Source organism: Rhincodon typus, unplaced genomic scaffold (assembly GCF_021869965.1).
Source record: "Rhincodon typus isolate 14 unplaced genomic scaffold, sRhiTyp1.1 hic_rhity00002696, whole genome shotgun sequence".
In the NCBI taxonomy this organism is placed as follows: domain Eukaryota; kingdom Metazoa; phylum Chordata; class Chondrichthyes; order Orectolobiformes; family Rhincodontidae; genus Rhincodon; species Rhincodon typus.
Window position 1 is genome coordinate 3,905 of NW_025968334.1, and position 21,096 is coordinate 25,000.

Sequence of the window (21,096 nt, forward strand, 5' to 3'; positions counted from 1 at the left end):
TGCTTTACAGTGCCAGGGACCCGGGTTCGATTCCAGCCTCAGGCGACTGTCTGTGTAGAGTTTGCACATTCTCCCCGTGTCTGCGTGGGTTTCCTCTGGGTGCTCTGGTTTCCTCCCACAGTCCAGAGATGTGCAGGTTAGGTAGATTGGCCATGCTAAATTGCCCATAGTGTTTAGGGAGGTATAGATTAGGTAGGTTATAGAGGGATGGGTCTGGGTGGGATGCCCTGAGGTTTGGTGTGGACTTGTTGGGCCGAAGGGATTCTAGGATTCTATGGAATGCTGCCTAGCCAACGATGTCCTCATCCTGTAAATGAATAAAGAGAAAAAAACCGCAAATACATGCGCACAAACTCAAAGGCATGATTAAGATAGACAACTGACAAACATACTCTATGGATGGAAAAGAATATAGACAGGATAAACAAAATGCTGAAGATTAAAAATTCAGACTGCTAGGTGATAAGCTATTTTCCACAGTCCCTTTGATTTTTGCAGTTGATGGTATGCTGTTGTCAGTAGAGTGATGATTGTTCTTCAAAAGAATGGACTAGAGTAAGATTAGGGCCGGTCAAGGACAGTAGTGGGAAGTTGTGCGTGGAGTCTGAAGAGATAGGAGAGGCGCTAAATGTATGTTTTTCGTCAGTATTCACACAGGAAAAAGACAATGTTGTCGAGGAGAATACTGAGATACAGGCTATTAGACTAGACGGGATTGAGGTTCATAAGGAGGAGGTGTTAGCAATTCTGGAAGGTGTGAAAATAGACAAGTCCCCTGGGCCGGATGGGATTTATCCTAGGATTCTCTGGGAAGCTAGAGAGGAGATTGCAGAGCCTTTGGCTTTGATCTTTATGTCGTCATTGTCTTCAGGAATAGTGCCAGAAGACTGGAGACTAGCAAATGTTGTCCCCTTGTTCAAGAAGGGGAGTAGAGACAACCCTGGTAATTATAGACCAGTGAGCCTTACTTCGGTTGTGGGTAAAGTGTTGGAAAGGATTGTAAGAGATAGGATTTATAATCATCTAGAAAGGAATAATTTGATTAGGGATAGTCAACACGGTTTTGTGAAGGGTAGGTCGTGCCTCACAAACCTTATTGAGTTCTTCGAGAAGGTGACCAAACAGGTGGATGAGGGTAAAGCGGTTGATGTGGTGTATATGGATTTCAGTAAAGCGTTTGATAAGGTTCCCCATGGTAGGCTATTGCAGAAAATACGGAGGCATGGGATTGAGGGTGATTTAGCGGTTTGGATCAGAAATTGGCTAGCTGTAAGAAGACAGAGGGTGGTGGTTGATGGGAAATGTTCATCCTGGAGTTCAGTTACTAGTGGTGTACCTCAAGGATCTGTTTTGGGGCCACTGCTGTTGGTCATTTTTATAAATGACCTGGATGAGGGCGTAGAAGGATGGGATAGTAAATTTGCGGATGACACCAAAGTCAGTGGAATTGTGGATAGTGTGGAAGGATGTTGCAGGTTACAGAGGGACATAGGTAAGCTGCAGAGCTGGGCTGAGAGGTGGCAAATGGAGTTTAATGCGGAAAAGTGTGAGGTGATTCACTTTGGAAGGAGTAACAGGAATACAGAGTACTGGGCTAATGGTAAGATTCTTGGTAGTGTGGATGAGCAGAGAGATCTCGGTGTCCATGTGCAGCGATCCCTGAAAGTTGCCACAGAGGTTGATAGGGTTGTTAAGAAGGCGTACGGTGTGTTAGGTTTTATTGGTAGAGGGATTGAGTTTCGGAGCCATGAGGTCATGTTGCAGCTGTACAAAACTCTGGTGTGGCCGCACTTGGAGTATTGCGTACAGTTCTGGTCATCGCATTATAGGAAGGATGTGGAAGCATTGGAAAGGGTGCAGAGGAGATTTACCAGGATGTTGCCTGGTATGGAGGGAAGGTCTTTGAGGAAAGGCTGAGGGACTTGAGGCTGTTTTCGTTAGAGAGAAGAAGGTTAAGAGGTGACTTAATAGAGACATACAAGATGATCAGAGGATTAGATAGGGTGGACAGTGGGAGCCTTTTTCCTCGGATGGTGATGGCTAGCACGAGGGGACGTAGCTTTAAATTGAGGGGTGATAGATATAGGACAGATGTCAGAGGTAGGTTCTTTACTCAGAGTAGTAAGGGCGTGGAATGCCCTGCCTGCAAAAGTAGTAGACTCGCCAACTTTAAGGGCATTTAAATGGCCATTGGATAAACATATGGATGATAATGGAATAGTTTAGGTTAGATGGGCTTCATGTTGGTTTCACAGGTCGGCGCAACATCGAGGGCTGAAGGGCCTGTACTGCGCTGTAATGTTCTATGTTCATTTTAATAATTGATCTCGTGAACTTGTATCTTTCCTTGTACAAGTTTTTTACTTTAAGCTTGCTTGGTTTTTCTGTCTTTTCCCACATGGTGAGAAGGAGGATAAGATGATTGCTTTCTGTCTTCAGGATCTGTATGCCTCTTCCACCTTACTGCTCTTTGCAATTGCAGCTTTCAATATTGCAGCTGAACCAATCAGAATTTTCCTTAAATCAAAAGATTCTCGATGCTGCTCAGTCTTCAACTTCAGCTCTTAGTGCTTCCAACTGCATTGCATGGCTCAGCAAAATGCAAAGCTTGAAATTAAAATTAATTTGAAGTTCACTTGAATTTCAATTTCAACCTTCCTGGTTTTCCAGTTATAACAATCCAACTTCCATTTCAGTTTATAGTCCCAACAGAGAAGAATAAGTGGCCTCTTACAGGTACCGAGTGGAGAGGGTTATAAAGTTGAGATTGCTCCCCTTACAGCAGAGAAGTTCAAGGGGAGATTTTCTAGATTGTTCAAAATTCTCTCATATTTTGCGGAATAAATAAGAAGTAGTGGAAGAAGGTTCATATTTCCAAAAGAAACATTGGCAACATGAGGGAAATATTTTTTCACATTGACTTGTGACCTGGAAAGCACTATCTGAAAGGCGGAAACAGATTTACTAATCACTTTCAAAGGGAATTGGATGAATACTTGTAAAGGGGAAAAAGTTGTGCTTTGGTGGTTTTTCCTTTAAGAAGCAAGTGCGCTTCTTAAGCAGTGACCAGGATGGTACCACAAAGAACCTCTCTCAAATTGTCCTGTGCAGGATGATGTGTGTGAGCCTGTGCCAATCCAAAAAATCCTGAAGAGATTTGCAAAAGTAGTGAAGATGGAGTAGAGAGCAACTCAACTATTCTCCAATTTGCTATCCACGCTGCTGGGTATACAGATACTGGATACATGCGTTGTGCAGAAAAGAAACTTAGACTGCTCTTTGTACATTCTTATAATTTAATGTATTTTACCTATAGGCTTGGGCAGCTGGCGATATTGTCACATGTGTGATAGACCTGGATGAAGGGAAGATTGCATTCTGCTTGTGAGTATGGCTTACTTATTGTATTGTCTCAGCGTTGAGTCTCTCTGGGGCTTGCCGAGACTGAGATCAGAAACATTGGCTAGTTGAATAAGATAGATACATATGAATGTTATACGCAGGGTGGCGGGGTGGGGGGGACTGTGTGCAGGGGTGCTGGAGGCGGTGGTGCCCCTTTACAGTTATATCTGATATATGGCAAGGGATGGAAAATGTTGGATTATACTGGAATATATACTGAAGCTCAAGTTCCTAAACTGACATGTACCCATCAATGATGGAGTTCAGTTTTTTCTTTCCTGGTAAAGGGCTCACCTCTCCAGAGCATCACTGTCCAGAGATGCTTCCAAGTGAGACAGCAGGAGAAGAGTTAAAAACAGTAATCTTGGCCAAATATCTTTTGTGGTATTACAGAGACTGGTCCTTGAGGGTTGGAAAGCAACAATCCTAGAGGAGACAGACAAAAGATACAAAGTATTGAAATACACACATCCTTAACCAAGGTCATCAGCGATGAGTTTTGTTCAAGTAGCTGTTCAGTGAGCAGTGACATAGACAGCACTACCATGTTACACCAACCATTGTGAGTAACAGGAAAATCATAGTCAAGTAACCATGTATGCTGTTCATGATGGGGACTGTATTGATGAAAATAACTTTGTTGCTGGATTGTCATAAAAACCTAACTGGATCACTAGTATATTTCAAGGAAGGTAATTTTTTTACGCTTGCTGGTCTGGTTTGGTCTGTGTGCCATTTCCATACGATACCAATGTGATTGGCTCTTCATGAACTGCCCTCTGAAATGGCGTTGAGAGTAGCTCAGTTAGTGTAAATAGGGACACACAATAAATGGTATTCTTGCCTATGATGCCTACATCCCACGAAGGATTTCTAATTCTGGAGCTGCACTGTGCTTATGGAGCTATACTCCACCGTGATTAACAGAATCAAGAATCATAGAATGGTCATAGTTAAGGAGGCCTTTTAGCCCTTCAATTCCATGCCAGTTCTCTGCAAGAGAATTTAGTGACACCCACTCCCTCTCTCTTTCCCCACAGCCCTGCAATTTGTTCTCTTCAGGTGCATTTTCAATTTCCTTCTCAAAGCCATAAATGAATTTGATTCTGTCAGCCAATGCATTTTAGATCCTAATTACTCACTGCATAAAAAATGTTCTTTTATCATTCACCATCAGTCTGTGACTTCTGGTTCTCAACTTGCCCAGAAGTAGGAACGATTTCTCTCTGTTTACTCTGTCCAGCCCTGTCATGATTTTGAACGCCTCGGTCAAATGTCCTCTCAACCTTATCTAAGGAGAACAGCCCTGCTTGTCCGCTCTATCTGTGTAACTGAAATCCCTCATCTCTGCAACCATGTAGATAAAGCTTTTCTGCACCCTCTCTAAGCTGTCACAACTTGCTTAAAGTGTAATGAATGGAATTGGGCATAATTACTATGGCGAGGTTGAAGCAGTGCTTTGTACAAATTCATTATAAATTGTTTGCTTTTATATGAAAAGAGAAAATTTGACAGGACAATGCTCGCAGTCTTTGGACTCCTGGGGGAAGTCTCAGGAGACTTTGCTAAACCACGCATGAGGGCATACTCCTGTTGGGACTTACTAAAAAGTTGAATGATGGTTGAGAATTTTATTTTGTGGTTGTAGCTGATCTTTTGAATTAATTTTCTCACTACATTCTATGCACATTGGTGAAATAACGTGACATTAATTGATTGCTTAGAAAGGTATTGTGTGAGATACCGAATAAAACTGCTACCAGTAGATACTAGCACATTCAGGAAGGAGCCATTGTCTTTAGGGAGAATTAGCGAATGGAGGAAGAAAGCCTGTTTAATAAATCAGCACTTGGTGGTGAGGAGGAGGATCAGTGCAGGATGAGAAATTCTGAACAATCGGTGAATGGGCAGTGAATTCTGTGCTTTCTCGTTCCCCTGAGTGTCCTTCAAATGTTGAACTCTGTTAAAACAGAGAAGGTGAAAAGACTCATCAGGTGAAGCAGTATCTGCAGAGAGAGATGAAGAAAGGATAATATTTTTCTAATCTTTGGCTTTTATTAAATTATAATGATGTGTGTGTAACATGGCTGAATAACTGGCAATGTGCGGTTATTTTAAAGACAGTCTGTGCTCCTTGTATGCTTTGAATAATCGCATTCTTTCTTTGAGAAGCTTCTTGTACAGCATCTGTGTTTAGATTCTAAATACAAAGTATGTGCTAACTACATGATCAGTATAATCCAGTTACATACTGGCCTGATCACAGCAGATGCTTTGGTGTGCTATAACCTGGTACATCAAAAGCTATTTTAAGTAGTTAGTGTGATTTTGTGGAATGTGACATTTTGGTATCCCTTCCCTCTAGACACCTCGACTGTTTTAAGTAACTTCAGTGCCAGCTGCACTGCTGTTTGGAGCTTATTTCTGACTGAGTTCCTGTGTAGCTGGTGGTGATTTGCTACCCCAATGAATGCAGAATTTAAACGAAAGCTATTTCCTCGGAGGTCGCAACTACATCAGTTCCATCAACCGCTCTGTGAAACCACCGACTCCAGAGTTCCTTTCTGCTTGATTTAAACAGCACTGTACAACAGAGAAGCCCATCTGCCATCTGAAGTAGTGCGGATTATAAAAACAACTGCATTTAAACTTAGGCTAAATTAATCGAGTCCTGAACATACAACAAACTGCTTCATTCGTAAAGGTGTTGAACCCAGCATTGCTACACTAAGCTTCTTTCTGGCATGCCAAAGCCGGGAAAAGGACATGAATGTATCCTTGTCCCCCTCCTTTCTGTCTGTTTGTCTATCTTACCTGACCTCACACTGGGGAACTGAAGCTTGGACAAATTCACTTGACAGTTTGAAACCTATCAAAATGTATATCTAGGTTTCTCAGGGGTGGAAATTTTGGAATGAGATTGACTGTTATGCCAGTTGTTTTTACATTGGATTGAAAGTTTTGTATGTGTAACTTTTCTGAAATGTGACATGCCTTTGACCAGTTTCTCAATGGTGGTTCATGAGTGATAATTGGGTTCTGGATTTGCAGTGTATTCAGACTAAGAATGCACATTCACTGCCATTTTGGACCTTCCTTTTCCAGAAATGGGATCTCCTTGGGAACTGCATTTCAAGACATCAGATTGGGCCCTGGAATAGCCTACTTCCCAGCAATCAGTCTATCCTTCAAAGAATCAGTGGCATTCAACTTTGGGAGCCGGCCAATCCGATATCCTTTTCAGTAAGTGCATTGCATTGTGAGGGTATGGAGTATTTGTCATCTATGCCATACATGCCACTTGACACTGTTTTTATTGTTTGTTCTGTGCTGAAAATTTTTAATTTTATGTGCAGCAGTGATTTTACTGCGTTGATTACCGTATCTATGAAGTGTGGGTTTTTTTTTTTGGTAATCTTGGCTCTGACACGTCTGGAGACCGACTCTCAAACTGTTGAGAAAGCAGTTGAGTTTCAAGTAGCATTTCTGTTTGTCTGGCGTAGAATGCACACCTTCTGTCATGTCAGTCATGGCTCAATTCTTACCTCTGCCTGAGAGGTAATGTTTCAAATCCCACATCAGGCCTTCATTATAAAATTTCAGGCTGATACTCGCATGCAGTACAGAAGGAATACTGCACTGTAGAAGGTGCCATCTTTTGAATGAGAAGTCAAGGTCCCTGTTGCCTTTTCAGGTAGACGTACAAGGTCCCATCACACTATTTGAAAAAAGAGCTCAGAAGTTCTGCTTAGTGCCCTGGCCAACATTTATTCCTGAATCAACATTGAAAACTAAACTGTCTTGTCATTATCAGATTTCTATTTGTCCACAAAATAACAGCCTCATATCCAGCCTTGCAACAGTGACAACACTTCAAAACTATTTTATCAGCTATGGGGTCATAAGTGTGAATACAAGTTTGTTTTTTTGTTCGGGGGCATCCCACTGAGCTAAGCGTAAGTCTCTGCCTAAAAGGTAAATTGTAAATTTGCAGGGGTGGATGAGCAAGTTTAAATGTGAAAAATTTGGCTTTGTTCAGTGAAGCCAAGCTGACTTGTGTGTTTAACTGCAGTGTATCAGGCAGTGTGCAAACAACTCAGTTCTGAAGAGGGGTCCTGTTGGACTTGAAATGTTAACTCTGTTTCTCTCCACAGGTGCTGCCAGACCTGTTGAGTTTCTCCAGGATTTTTTTTAATTTGGGAGACATGGGTTGGCATTTTCAATGTATTACTTTCTCATTTGCAGTTTTGGAGCATAAGAGTTTGAGGGGTGACGTTATTGAGGTTTATAAAAGCATGAGGGGCATTAATAAGGTGAATGACAGGGGTCTTTTCTCTAGGATGGGGGAGTTCACAACTAGGGGGTATATTTTTAAGATGAGAGGAGAAAAATTTAAAAAAGACGTGAGGGACACATTTTTTTTACAGAGTGGTTCGAGTGTGGAATGAGCTGCCAGAGAAAGTGGTGGAAGCAAGTACAGTTACAATGTTGGAAAGACATTTGGATAAGTACTTGAATAAGAAAGGTTTGGACAGATATGGGCCAAGTGCAGGCAGGTGGGACTAGTTTAGTTTGGGAACGTGGTCGGCATGGACTGGTTGGACTGAAGGGTCTGTTTCTGTGCTCTATGGCTCTATGATATTAACATGGCTTTTACAGTTTCACAGTGGCTGCACGGGGCTTCCTGAAACTCAGCAGTAAAAGCAAAACAGCATTTATAGGTGTGGAAACATGGCAGGAACAGATGTCAATAAGTTCTTGCCTGACTCTGTGAGAGGCTTTGTTCACGACTTTGAAGTGCAGATCAGTCTATTCAGCATAGTTGCTTCTACGGCTGTCTCACTTTGGATCTGAGATGAGGATCAAGGTGACCAGTCGAAAGAACAGTAGAAGCCATCTGTTCTTTATGGACCTGCCTCTCTGCAGGAGAAAGTGAAAAGAGAGCTGCAGCTCACAGGAGGTATTTCCAGCATAGATTTTCAGGAAGCGAAATAAGCTTCCTCGAAATGTCTGAATGCCAGGGTTTCAGGAGGCTCAGGGAGCCTCGGTAGATGATGACAGACATTTGCAGCTCCTGAAAGAAGACCTGCTGACATATGGAGCTGGTGGCTAATAAAGTCGCCACTGTCCTGAACTCTAGATCCATCCAGGCTTCTCCCAGAGACATTTGCAGGAACTTTCATTTAAAAGCTGAGGAATTCATAAGGTTTGTTTACCATGGCAGATTTTTATCTCAGTTCTACCACTGATCACTTGAGTTTCTGCACTGGCTGACTTCTTGCAGGTGCAGGATATAGGATGTCATTGGCATCAATAAATGGCAGTTATGGCACTCCAGTATTTTGTGTTTAATCCAATTAAGTTTCTGGTTAATAGTAAGATGCTGTAATGGCAATGCTGTTAGGTGTTAAGCAAAGATGGTTTGATTCTTTCTTGTTGGTGATGATCATTGTCCGTCACTGTGTGGCATGAATGTTATGGGAGTTTATCTCCACAAGGACTGTGTGAGGGCCACTCCTACTTGAATTATCATGGACAGATACATCAGTGACATATAGATTGGTGAGGATGTAGTCAAGTGCTGTGCTTTGCAGTGTTCGATTCGCAGGAAGAACGAGGTGCAAAGTACAAATCCAGTTCAGACCATAATGTGACAAGGCTCCCAAGGCAGTGTTGCGAGTTGTTGCCGTGTTGGTTGCTAGATTATCACATGAAATTTTGCCCATCACTAGGCTTATTGCAAGGTTGGGGAGGGGAATCTCCTCAAAGCCAATAAAATTCTAACTAGATAAATACAGGAAGAATGTCCTGATGACTGAGGAGTCAGAACCAGAGGTCACACTCTAAAGATACGGGGTAGGCCATTTAGGATTGCGATGAGGGAAAATTGTCTTCACCTAAAGAGTGGTGAGCCTGTGGAATCCTCTGTCACAGAAAATGGTTGAGGCCAAACTTTGAAAGTATTCAGGAAGAAGTTAGATATAGTTCTAAGGGCTAAAGTGATGAAAGGAAATGGGGAGAAAGTGGAAACAGTGTACTGTGTCGGATGATCAGCCAAGATTATATTGAATGGCAGAGCAGGTTTGAAGGGCTGAATGGCTTACTCCTGCTCCTATTTTCTATGTTTAAATAGGTCACTCAAGGTAGTTCAAGGGTCACAAAGGTGACAGACAAGGACTGAAGTTCAGAAAGTTTAGAAAGGAGAGGGATGTAGATTCCACTTTAGGAGTACTGCAGTTAGCTGTACTGCTGGGAAGGAAGCTGAACTACAGATTCTGTGTAGGGGGACTCTGTGAAGAGTCGAGCTATTGGATAGCTCTGTACTGTTAGAACAAATTCAGGAAGAAGTTCTAGGAATTAGTAGACGTGTAGGAGTTGGATAGATGGAACCATCATGTTTGGCAAAGCTGCTGTTAACTGTGTTGCTAAAAGGCCGCTGAACTCCAGGATTTTGTGTAGTGAGGATTTGGGGCAGCCTGCAGCAGTTGAATAGCTCTAACAGCTTTTAAGAAGTCCGTAGAGCAACAAAGGGCTTGAGGAAAGACTGTGCATAATTAATAGTTCAGTACAGCTAAGAGCAGAGGTGAAAGGCCCATATACAGTTTTTACTGGATAAAACAGAGCAAGATTGGAGCTGATGGGCCTCCCACAGGGCTACGTCCAGCTGGCTGTCAGCTGGACTTGTGCCTGTGCGTAAGTACAGGAGAGCAGTTTTTGGAGTCCAGGGGATCATGGACCCAGGAATAGAGGCTGATCGGACAGAACGGGCACATTGTGATAGTCCATGACTAAATAGCTCCTAAGAGGGACTTTTAAGGTCAGATAGGCAAAAGTGAAGAATTGTGACCCTTTGTGGAGTTTCATGAGGTTTAATGACCCACTATATCATTACTCTATGGCAGAGTTGCTCTGATCTGTCCTGATCACATTTGCCAAGTGTTGTGTGCTTTGTGGGCTGTTGATCACATTACCTATGTTTGTCATGTTAATTCTAGCTGTTAGAAATAAGTTTTGTGTTTGTGTGTATTATGGTTTGTATTGTTCTTCAAACTTTTATGGTAAAGTCTTGTTTATTTAAAATTGTGGACTCTTGTGGCTTTATTTTCTTAAAAAGTCTCTCAGCTGTCACCTTTGTTCAGTTAAAACTAAAATATTACTAGCCAGATCATAGCATCAAGTTTGTAGTCTGGTCTGAGATTATAACATAGTTAGTGATTATGTCCTTGATCATAATGTAAAATTTGATGGTCTCATCTGCGATCCCAGCAGCTTTGTACCTGGTAACAACCTAACTGCCTGCTTTCTGTTATTTATTGTTTGAATAAATCACTGATAAATTACTCACCTCGGGAAGAGCTTGTTTTCTTTTAACTTCTACGCACGTACCCAGTAGAAGGCTATCGCCCAGTGCAGGATCCACCAGAGGCAGATCTCGTGAAAGCTCACAGACTTCTGGGATACCTAAAGAATGTGATTTCTGCCAGTATGGACACCCAGGTATGGACTTAAGTTTGTTCCTGACAGTGATGTTTTATTTTGCTGCTGTGTCATGTTTAGGTTATTTGTGTCTAGGCGTTTTGAAAGACAGGCTCTGGAACTGATTGCCCACAAGTTGATGCAGTGCCTAAGTACCATTTGCAAAGACTGCAGTAGCGTATTTGCTGGTGGCCTTTGCTGAAGCTGTGATATGAGAAATCCAAAGGACTTCTGATTCATTTCTCAATCTGTGCTGAGTTAGTAGACTCTGATGTGCCAGTAGGGTGATTACAGTTGGCCTCAGGATGGAGCTTGTGAAGGAAAAAATACAGATGACTGTTGTGCATAATAATTCAGCAAACTTTTTATTAACTGGCACCTATGGGACCAGGAGTGTGCCGGTTGATCAAATATTCTGGATAAGCAAGAAGTACAAGTAACTGCAATAAACCCTGACCAAACGCGGCTTCGAGATACCAACATTCCTCAAAACATCGATGTAGAGACATTAACACACCTAAAATCAATGTAATAGGAATGAAATATCAACATAAGTAATAGAAACATAATTTAGTGGTAATCCATCACTGTTATACTTTATTTACAGCATTAATACTCGGACATTGTGGTACGTTGCTCTATTTGAGGTGTATAAATTTTATCAGTTTATCAAGAGTGCCAGTCGATAAGGTGCCGGTTAAAATAGTTCGCTGTGGAATCAGGTGGCAGGGATTAGTGTGTATTTTTACAAATATGTTAGAAAAAGGTGTAGTAACATGCCTGGTTCTGTCAATAGAAGTGTCCCACCAGCCCCCCATCTTGAGGCCTCCCACTAACCTGGCGCCCTGCCCTGTGATTGCAGGCATATTCTTGTATTGTGGTGAACTGTGTTGTCAAGTATATAGTTTCCCCATTATGTTGTGATGAGGTGGAGAATTGCAATGCATCTGTCTGTGTCCTGCAAATTTGTGACATTGATGCAAGGATGTACTGCAGTACCTTGTTGCAGTTAAAAGTACGAGGGGCAGGTTATGTGTCTAATGTTTTGCACAGTAATGGCCCCGTGTATGGGTTGTAGAAGACACCACAGGTTGATGCACTAAAGAGATGTGTGCATCTCCCATCTCAGACACTGTACAGTCAACCTGCCCCTTTATTTATTTATAGAATCCCTACAGTGTGGAAACAGGCCCTTCGGCCCAACAAGTCCACACTGACCCTCAAAGCATCCCACCCAGATCCATCCCCTAATCTACACATCCCTGAACACTATGGGCAATTTAGCATGGCCAAATCACCTAGTCTGCACATCTTTGGACTGTGGGAGAAAACCGGAGCACTTCGAGGAAATCCACGCAGACATGGGGAGAATGTGCAAACTCCATACAGACAGTCACCCGAGGGCGGAATCGAATCCGGGTCCCTGGCACTGTGAGGCAGCAGTGCTAACCACTGAGCCACCGTGCTGCCCTTTGTCAGTTATAACATAAAAATGCACAGCCTGGAATCTTTATTGGGAAGGTTTAATTATAAAATTATGTAGGAATTAGGTAATTTGTAGACAAGTGCATGCAAAAGATGTTTTGGTGTGATGTGTTTGTCTACCTCTGAGGATGAACCGTACTGAGATTGTTTGTGATCTTTCTATAGGAAGGAAAACTGACCGAACAGGATTCTGCGCAATGGCAAGCCCAGGGGGAACCCACTGTGCTCATTACACTCGCGCATATCTTCGACCACTTTGCACCCCTTATGGCAAGTACCTAATGACTAACTCTAACATCTGCAGCAAACTCAAAGAAAGCTTATCAGTATGTGGACTAGCTGCTCAGTCACCCTGTGTATACCAGGAGCCACAGGCAGTACAAACACAGAAACTCCACATTCTTTGCCAATATGGACTTGTCCAGAAGCTGTAGTTGCAGTTCCATCTGTCTGCTTAATGCAGAGTTGCATTTACAATTTTTGCCAGGTCTGGTATTTCTGACAGCTAAGAGTGAGCAAAATTCATTGTCAACTGTGTGGAAGCTGTAACAGTTCAGCTGATGCATGGCTAGATACCAGGACTGTTGAGCCAATAACAAGGGCTACTGATGAGCACCTGTCAAATTTGCTGCCAACAAATTTGCTCCTAGTGTATCCCTTCCCAAACGAGTTGCCTAACCACTCCATGCATTCAATTGCACTTAAGCTGGGTCTTATATTACATGGTTGCTTCTGAGAGCTCACTGCTCTGTTTCAAACGGAGCATTAAATGCTTCAGTGGTCTGAAATGTTACAAACTTGAATAAAAGTTCCTCTAAGATTTTTTGACCATTCTTCATACTGTTTGGTGCAGTCTCTTAATGTGCCTAACATTTGTAATTGTTTGTTATTTTTTGTTTCCTCTCTCCCATCCTACATTAGTCCCATGTTGTTCTAGCACTGTTCATTAATGCAAAATCTCTTACACCTATCTTGAAAGTCTTTCTGGAAGACCCAGGCTTTGAATGTTATTGTCTCATTCATTTTCAATATAAACAGTGTAAAGTTTACCTCGTGGAAGATGTGCTGATGACCTATTTCCTGAGTATACTGGAGGGAGGTGGGGCTGTTGATGAACACCCACTAATTCAACGCTTACTGGACCTCATGTGGCTCCTCATGGAGGTGAGTGCAAATGATGACAAATTTGGATTTAATTGATAGGGCTAGGTAGGATGCAAGGATTGTCCGCTACTCTGAATAGGTTGATGAAAAATACCTACTCTTAAGGTCTTCAGCAGAGATATCCTGTGACTGAGATGATCGGCCTTGAACAACTGTAGCCATTTTCCTTTTTCCTAGATATGTCTCCAGCCAGCGGAGCATTTTCTACCTGATTTCCATTGTCTCTAATTTTGCTACCTTGATAGTATACTTAAGGGTATTTGATTCATCCATTGTGTGCTGCTGAGTATGTACTTGTGCATGCCAACTAAATTAATTTACTGTTTGCTTTGTTCTTCAATATTGGTCTGAGATAATTCACTTTATTGTGAAATGTGGAAGATAAGAGCAGGAGTTGGCCATTTGCCCCTTTTGAGCCAGCTTCACCATTCAGTATGATCATGTCTGATCATCATCCAACTTAGTCACTTGTCCCTGCTGTCTCTCCATATGCTATGATCTCTTTAGCTTTAAGAACTATATCTGATTCCTCCGTGAAAACACTCAATGTTTGGGTTCAACTACTTTCTGTGGTAGAGAATTCCAAGGGCTCACCACTTTCTGGGTGAAGACATTTCTCTTCAGCCTAATCCTAAATGGCATCCACTGAATATTTAAACTGTGAAGTACTGGTACTTGACTCCTGGTCATTGGGAATATTTTTCCTGCATTTACCTTATCTATTCCTGTTAGAATTTTTTTAGGTTTCTTTGAGATCCCCCCCCCACCAATTCTTCTCAATTCCAGTGAATGTAGTTCTAACCAATGCAGTCGTGCTTCATATGTTAGTCCTGCCATCCCAGGAATCAGTCTGGTAAACCTTTGTCATCCTGCCCATAACCAGAACATGCATCCTCAGATAAGGAGAACAGAACTGCACACAGTAGTCCAGGTATGGTCTTGCCACTGGTTAGCCTTAGGTAGAGATATTTTATTTTACACTGCTTTTGCTGCATGAAACTCAGGTTGAGTTTGAGTTGATTTGTTTCTTCTGTTACAGGATTATGAAATCCAGGAGTGTTTGAAACGGCTGATGATGTCACTGCTTCGTGCATACAGATTTTCTCCTATCATTCCCGATTTAGGGTTACAGGTGAGGCCTTCCCCTGTAAGGCATCGACATCTAATTGTCCTGAGCAGTGTAAATTCTGGGGTGTCATGACCAATGAATATGCTGCTCAACATCACAAACTGCAATCTGTAACTGCAAGATCTCTAAATGCACAATGTGAGGACCACTATCCTTTACCACCCTCACACATGCTGAATCCAATCCCCTCAAAACATTGCATTTCAGTTTGTAATATTTAAAGTTAACTTATAATTTAAATTTGCTTAATTTAACATGAGACCAGTGTACTGGACAGTACTCAGCACAAGTGATATATTCATAGTAATTATAAATGTTGGTATTTTTAAAGCCAAAGCACCAAGGCACTACTCCTACTTTAATCTATAACATAACATTATTCCTTGAAACACCATTTCTTTGTTCACTTGAGGTAATAAGTGTTTTGAGGATTACTGTTACATCATAGATTAAATCGCTCATACTCTTGCTCAGAAATTCTGCATTGTTCACTGTCTGTACTGGCTTCAGGTTGACTTGAGCTGAATATAGTTAGCAAAATAAGACTCAAAATTTGAAAGCTTTGCCCATGGAACTGTTTGCCAAAGAGACCATTTTGCCCCCTATCACAGAGCTAATTTACCTCTTTACCCTGTCGATAACTGTCAGATGACCCTGTAGCACCCAAAGGACTGTCAGAATGCCAATTGTAGAATGTTTTCCCAACTGCTCAGTAAGATTTTATAACATTTGGGAATTGATGCATTATACAACAAGCTATTAAGGACAGTACATCAGATTGACTTACCAGTCACGTGATATAGTAACCTCTTTTCTTTGATAGCAGCAGAATGCAGATACGTAACAATGCAATTGATATTCAAGCATATAATATCTAATTGAATATGTTTCAGAGATAGCTAGCTCTAACTAATTTAACTTGTTCGTGGACCATGGAAAAAAAATTCTGTAAAGCATCTAACTAAAGTCACTTCATTTTTGTCACAGTTTTTGGTTGCTCTGTTGTTTGCCCAGGACTTTGTGTGTGCTTAATGTAAGCAAGTCCTAGGATGCTTGGCGTAGCTTTCCAGAAGTCAGCAGAGGCTGTGATGACAAACTTGCAGACATCTTTGGTTAGAAAATTTACATGAGACAGTAGAAGGTTTACCATTGTAACACTTCTCTTGAACAAAGGATAAACCGGGTAACTATAGACCAGTCAGCTTCATGTAGTTTGCGAGTAAGCTCTGGACGCCACAGATCTGAGATGCAATTCCTACTGTTATGGAGGGGCAATGGCCAAACTCCTCTGATAATTAAACCAAAACACAAGCTCCAATCTGTTATGACAGGAGTAGAGGTTCCCTTCTAATAATTACCCTTGAAACACCCAGAGAAGTTTGCCTTTCCCCTCATAATCTGTTAAGAGTGGTTAAAAGAAAGAAAATTCCTGATCCCCGTTATAAATAACAAGAAACAATTTATTTATTTAACCCTAACAATGAACAAATTGACAGAATGACTTAAACTGAACAATTCCCACCTAAGTACTAACTCCTCCCTAACTGGTGTAAATTATACTAGAATGCTGTTCAAATAAACACAAGTACCACTTATAGAAGCCCAATTAATAAGACAACAATAAATTAAAACTTAATCTGTCAAAGTTTGCACAGACTGCCTTCTGGAACACTCTGCCTTCTCCAGTCGATCTCACATCGCAAATGTCTTTCTTCCACTGATTCTGCTGTCAGGGATGGTTTTCTGTGTAACTTCCTCTGTGAGGACTTTTAGCTAGAAATGCCGAGGTACCTTTTAAAGTAGATGGTGCATTCTCAGCTAAAAGGTGTTGTCTCTTGGCAGTTGGCTCTCCCCGATTTTTCCAAATGCCCTCGTCTTTATATCCATGATGACATAACAATATTTTTTACATACGAATGGTTCGATGTTGTCAACACCATCAGATTTAAATTTGATTGGTTTCCAGAATCTAAGCGCTTGATTAAAGTTGATTGGCTAAATTTGAAAACTGTTGTCTTGCTAAAAATGGTGTTTGGCTGCTGGATACAAAATCTTTCCGTTCAGATGCTCTCCAAGTGCACCTGCTTGCAAACTTCCAAGCATAGACAAAGTATGATCTCTTAAAGTGACCATGCACTGCTTTTCAATTCATGACTATTCTACACAACGTCGCAATACTACTCACTTAGAAAAACGAGAGTTCATTAAAGGTGGCCAGTGCAAAAAAGGTCAAGTTTTTAAGGAAATAGTTGCTTCTAAACAAAATACAGTTAGCATTGTATATATGTATGTTCACAAGGTGTTGGATATGTGATGCAGTCTTATCAGTGAAATTAAGATGCTGTAATAAAATATGAAAATGTGATTAGGAATGTTGCAAAAGGACAGATACATGTCAGTAGTTAATGAGACGTTAGGGTGGAAGAATGTAAAAATGTAAATTGTAGGTACTAGCAGCTTCAGTACTGATCCCCCTCATGCTCAACATGTTACAATTTGCAAACCTGAAAATGACCCATTATGCCGATTTTCTGTTACCTGTTAATTAGTCAATCCTCTGTTCATGCTAATATATCACCTGTATGACCATGAGCTCTTGTCTTGTGTACTAACCTTTTATGCAGCGCATTATCAAATGCTTTTCGGAAATCCAAACACACAGTACCTACTGGTTCCTTCGATCAACCCTTCTTGTTATGTCCTCAGACAACTCTGACAAATTTGTCAAACACTATTTACTTTTCTCAAAATTGTTGATTCTGCCTGATGATGTTATGATTTTCTAAATGGCCTGATACTACTACCTCTGGTTTCCTATCACCCTCTGGTCTTGAGTGAAGGGGTACTTTTTGTGGTTTTATGACATGCTGGTGTCTTTCTAGAGTGTAGAGAATTTTGGAAGATTGCAACCAATGATTCCAATATCTCTGCAGCCACTTCTTTTAGCATTCTAGGATGCAGACCATCAAGGGACTTGTCAATCTTTAGCTACATTAGTTTCCCTCACATGATTTCTCCAGTGATTATTTAAGTTTGTTCTGTCCCTTTGCCTCTTAATTTTCCATTATTTTTGGGAATTTTTTTTGTCTTGTACCATGAAGGCAGATACTGATTATTTGTTCAGAATCTCTGTCATTTCACTGTTATCAGTTTTTAATTCTCCAGCCTCCTCCTTTAAGGGACCAATATTTACTTTAGATACTCTTTTCCTTTTTGTGTTTGTAGAAACTTTTGCTGTCTTAAATTTCTTGCAACTTTTTCCAATCTTCTGGCTTACTAGTATTTACAATTTTTCTTTCAATTTGACATCATCATTAACTTCCTTAGGTAGCTACAACTTTAGCCATAATATAATTGGATATAAATAAAAGGAGACCTAATGGAGGTATTGGAAATTATGAAGGATTTTGTATGAAGTACAGAAGAAAATTATTTTCATGTGTCAGTGAGTCAGCAACTAAAGGCTAAGGTTAGAAAGATTGATTATATATGGCCACTGGGTCTTGGAATGTTATCAGAAATAGTGGTACAAGTTAGAAGCCTGGGAGCTTTTCAAAGAGAAGAGCATGAAATATATAGCCTCAAAATTAAAAGGGAACGGGGGAAGTTAAAGAAATGTAGCTAAGTGACTAACTTGCTGAGAACTGGCAGTGCCAAGTAGGGCTGCATGGCATTATATGCTCAATCATTTAAGGGTTTGGAGTAGATTTGTAGCTCGGGTTGTGGGTGTTGATGATGTTGCCCAGCAGGGTAATGAAACGTCCAACCTCAACGCTCAATCGTTTTAAAATTCCAATATTTCTTTGTGACCTTTAGTATGCTAACAGTTTGTCTTTTTGTCTCTTTGCAGATCCACTATTTGCGTCTGAGCATAGCTATTTTAAAGCATGAGAAAACCAGGAAATATCTGCTCAGCAACGTCTTATATCCTTTTAAATCCACCTGTACTTGTTTTTGTTTTATTCTTTTATTGCTTGACTAGCAAAATTACTGGAAAATGTTCCCACTTTTTCAGTTCTCCTATGTACTATTTTCTCAATGAGCAGGCAGACTGGAAACTGCTCCAAAATTTTGCCAGCGCCATGCATACCAGTTAAACAATTGTTGGAAGGTACATAGCAACAGCCTATGTTGCACTAACTATGAATATCCATCGGTGCTTTTTGGGGAATGTTGAGCACCTCCTGAATTAAGCAATCACAGTAGTTCTTTATGACCAAGGTCAATCAAACCTGTATGGTTTGAGTAGATTGCGAACCTCCCTGTGACACCACAGCTGTCGATGTGAAATTGGGCATGCTATGGAAGGAAAGTAAAAAATTAATTACCACATCATAAAATCCTCAATGTGAATGCCAATAAATGACTGAAAACTGCTGCTCACTAAAGACACTGAAGCTTTCAAGAAGAAACCACACTTAAGGGATATTGGCAAAAGTGCATATATGTTTCTTCTATCAATGAGTGAACTTTTAATGATAGCATGATATAAATGGAATGTTATTCTTAGTACCATTCGGTGTTAATTTTTCCTAAATATTTAGGATTTTATTCCAAAGGAATGGCACACTGTATAACTTACGTCTTTTAAAAACTTCAGGTGCAGCGTGCTTGATCATTGCACGCATTTACAAAAAGAATTTTCAGTCTTAGGCTGTAAAAAGCTGAAGGGAAGAGGGTCATTTGAAAACTTAGGGTACGCAAGAAGTTATTATACAAAGAACTGGCACCTTGATGACCCTTAACTCAAGGACACATTTGATGTGCTGCGATCAGTGGTGTTTTTTTTCATTAAGACGCCCCTACGAGTGGAGGAGGCAGGCTTAGAGGAGCTTATTCCCACCACTTGGTGGCCAACCAGGTTTGACAAGGAGGTGAGATCCTTTATTCTTTATTTTGGCCTCTGCTGGTGATCAGGCTCCATGTGAATAAGTTCCATTTGGGTGAAAAATTCCAAATAATTTGCCTCATTTTAAGAGGTGATGAACCCCAGTTTTCTCCTTCCAGGGGAAGGAGGTGAAGGAGGAAACTGCTGAGGAGAGGCTGAGACGTCGGGCCTATGAGCGTGGCTGCCAGCGATTAAAGAAGCGTATTGAGGGTAAGCACTAAATGTGGAGCCATGCGGAGAATGTGAGTAACAGGAATCATTTCAACGTTTGCTTATCTGGAGCTTCTTTAAAGTCCCTGGGGATCGAGCATGACTTACTTACTTACTTCCATTCTGGTTTGGTGAACCTTGAGAAGGCTATTAGCTCCAATACATGAATGTAGGCTCTGCCGTGTGCAGGGAAGGTGGTGCTTGGAGGGTCTGATACAGGTCCACTGTCCTCAAACTCTCCTCGTAGGACAGTCACGCCAACCAGTAAATCGGTCTGCTGAATCCTCTGAGGTAAACATCTTTTCTTAGACAAAGGGAACAGAACTGCACACAGTACTCAGGTGTAGTCTCACCACTGCCCTGTACAATTGAGGCAAGACTTCTTTACTCTATACATGATAAAACACCTGTTAAAAATGAACTCAAAATGCAACTCTGCTGGTAGATAGCCATAAAAGTGCGCTAGCAGCCTGCTATCATCCAGATCCAGATGTAAATCAAGACTAAGAGTGTTACATAGATCGAATGAATGCTTCAGCCCTCTGAGAGGAAACATGGTCCCTCATCGCCATCTAAAGGGCAAGCCCTAATTTTGAATCTATCCTCTGATTCTAGACTTGCCCTTAAAAGGGGTCCACTGTGTATTCAGGGATGCAGTAAGGAGTTTGAACTGACAAGCTTCTGTTTGGATTGCTGGTCCTTTCCAATGCTGGAAAGTTTTCACAAGATAAAATCATGTTCAACTGTGAATGAGACAAAGCACTGCTGATTGAATGCAATACCTACTGTGGCTGCTTCGCTCGCCAAGCTGGTCCATTAGTTCGCAAACGTTTCATTATCATAGGCCTCCAATGAAGCACTGTTGTATTTTCCCACCTGGTATTTAAACTCTGGGGTCGATTTGGATTTGATTACCTCATTTCTGGCTTTTCTTCGCAGTGGAGTATCTGATCTTGTTATGCTTTGAGATCACCTTCTTCATTGTTCCCCACACCACCAATTTTGGTGTCTTTTGCAAACTTAGTAACCATACTCCTACATTCAAATCCAAATCATGTGTATAAATGATGAAAAGCCGTCGACCCAGCACTGATCCTTTGTCACACTGCTGGTCACAGGCCTCCAGTCCAAAAAACAACCTTCTACCCACCAACTTCTGCCTCCTACCTTCGAGCCAATTTTGTGTCCACTTGGCTAGCTCTGCCTGGATTGCGTGCGATCTAACCTTGCTGCCCAGTATAACCCTTGTCGAATGCCTTGCTGAAATCCTCATACACAATGTCTACCACTCTGCCTTCATCAATTTTCTTTGTCACCTCATCAAAAAGTCAATCAAGTCAGC

General features: G+C 41.3%; 1 protein-coding gene across 1 annotated transcript; it reads left to right on the plus strand.

The window, feature by feature from the left end:
• Positions 1-3,322: 3,322 nt before the first annotated feature.
• On the plus strand, positions 3,323-19,754 carry LOC109923154 (E3 ubiquitin-protein ligase RNF123-like; the record flags this gene model as incomplete). The annotated part of the gene is made up of 9 exons (XM_048593345.1): positions 3,323-3,384; positions 6,508-6,633; positions 10,785-10,899; positions 12,529-12,633; positions 13,402-13,527; positions 14,567-14,659; positions 18,507-18,580; positions 19,413-19,530; positions 19,664-19,754. Coding segments are annotated over exons 3-9 (619 nt in total), but the record flags the coding sequence as incomplete, so codon positions are not given.
• Positions 19,755-21,096: the final 1,342 nt, after the last annotated feature.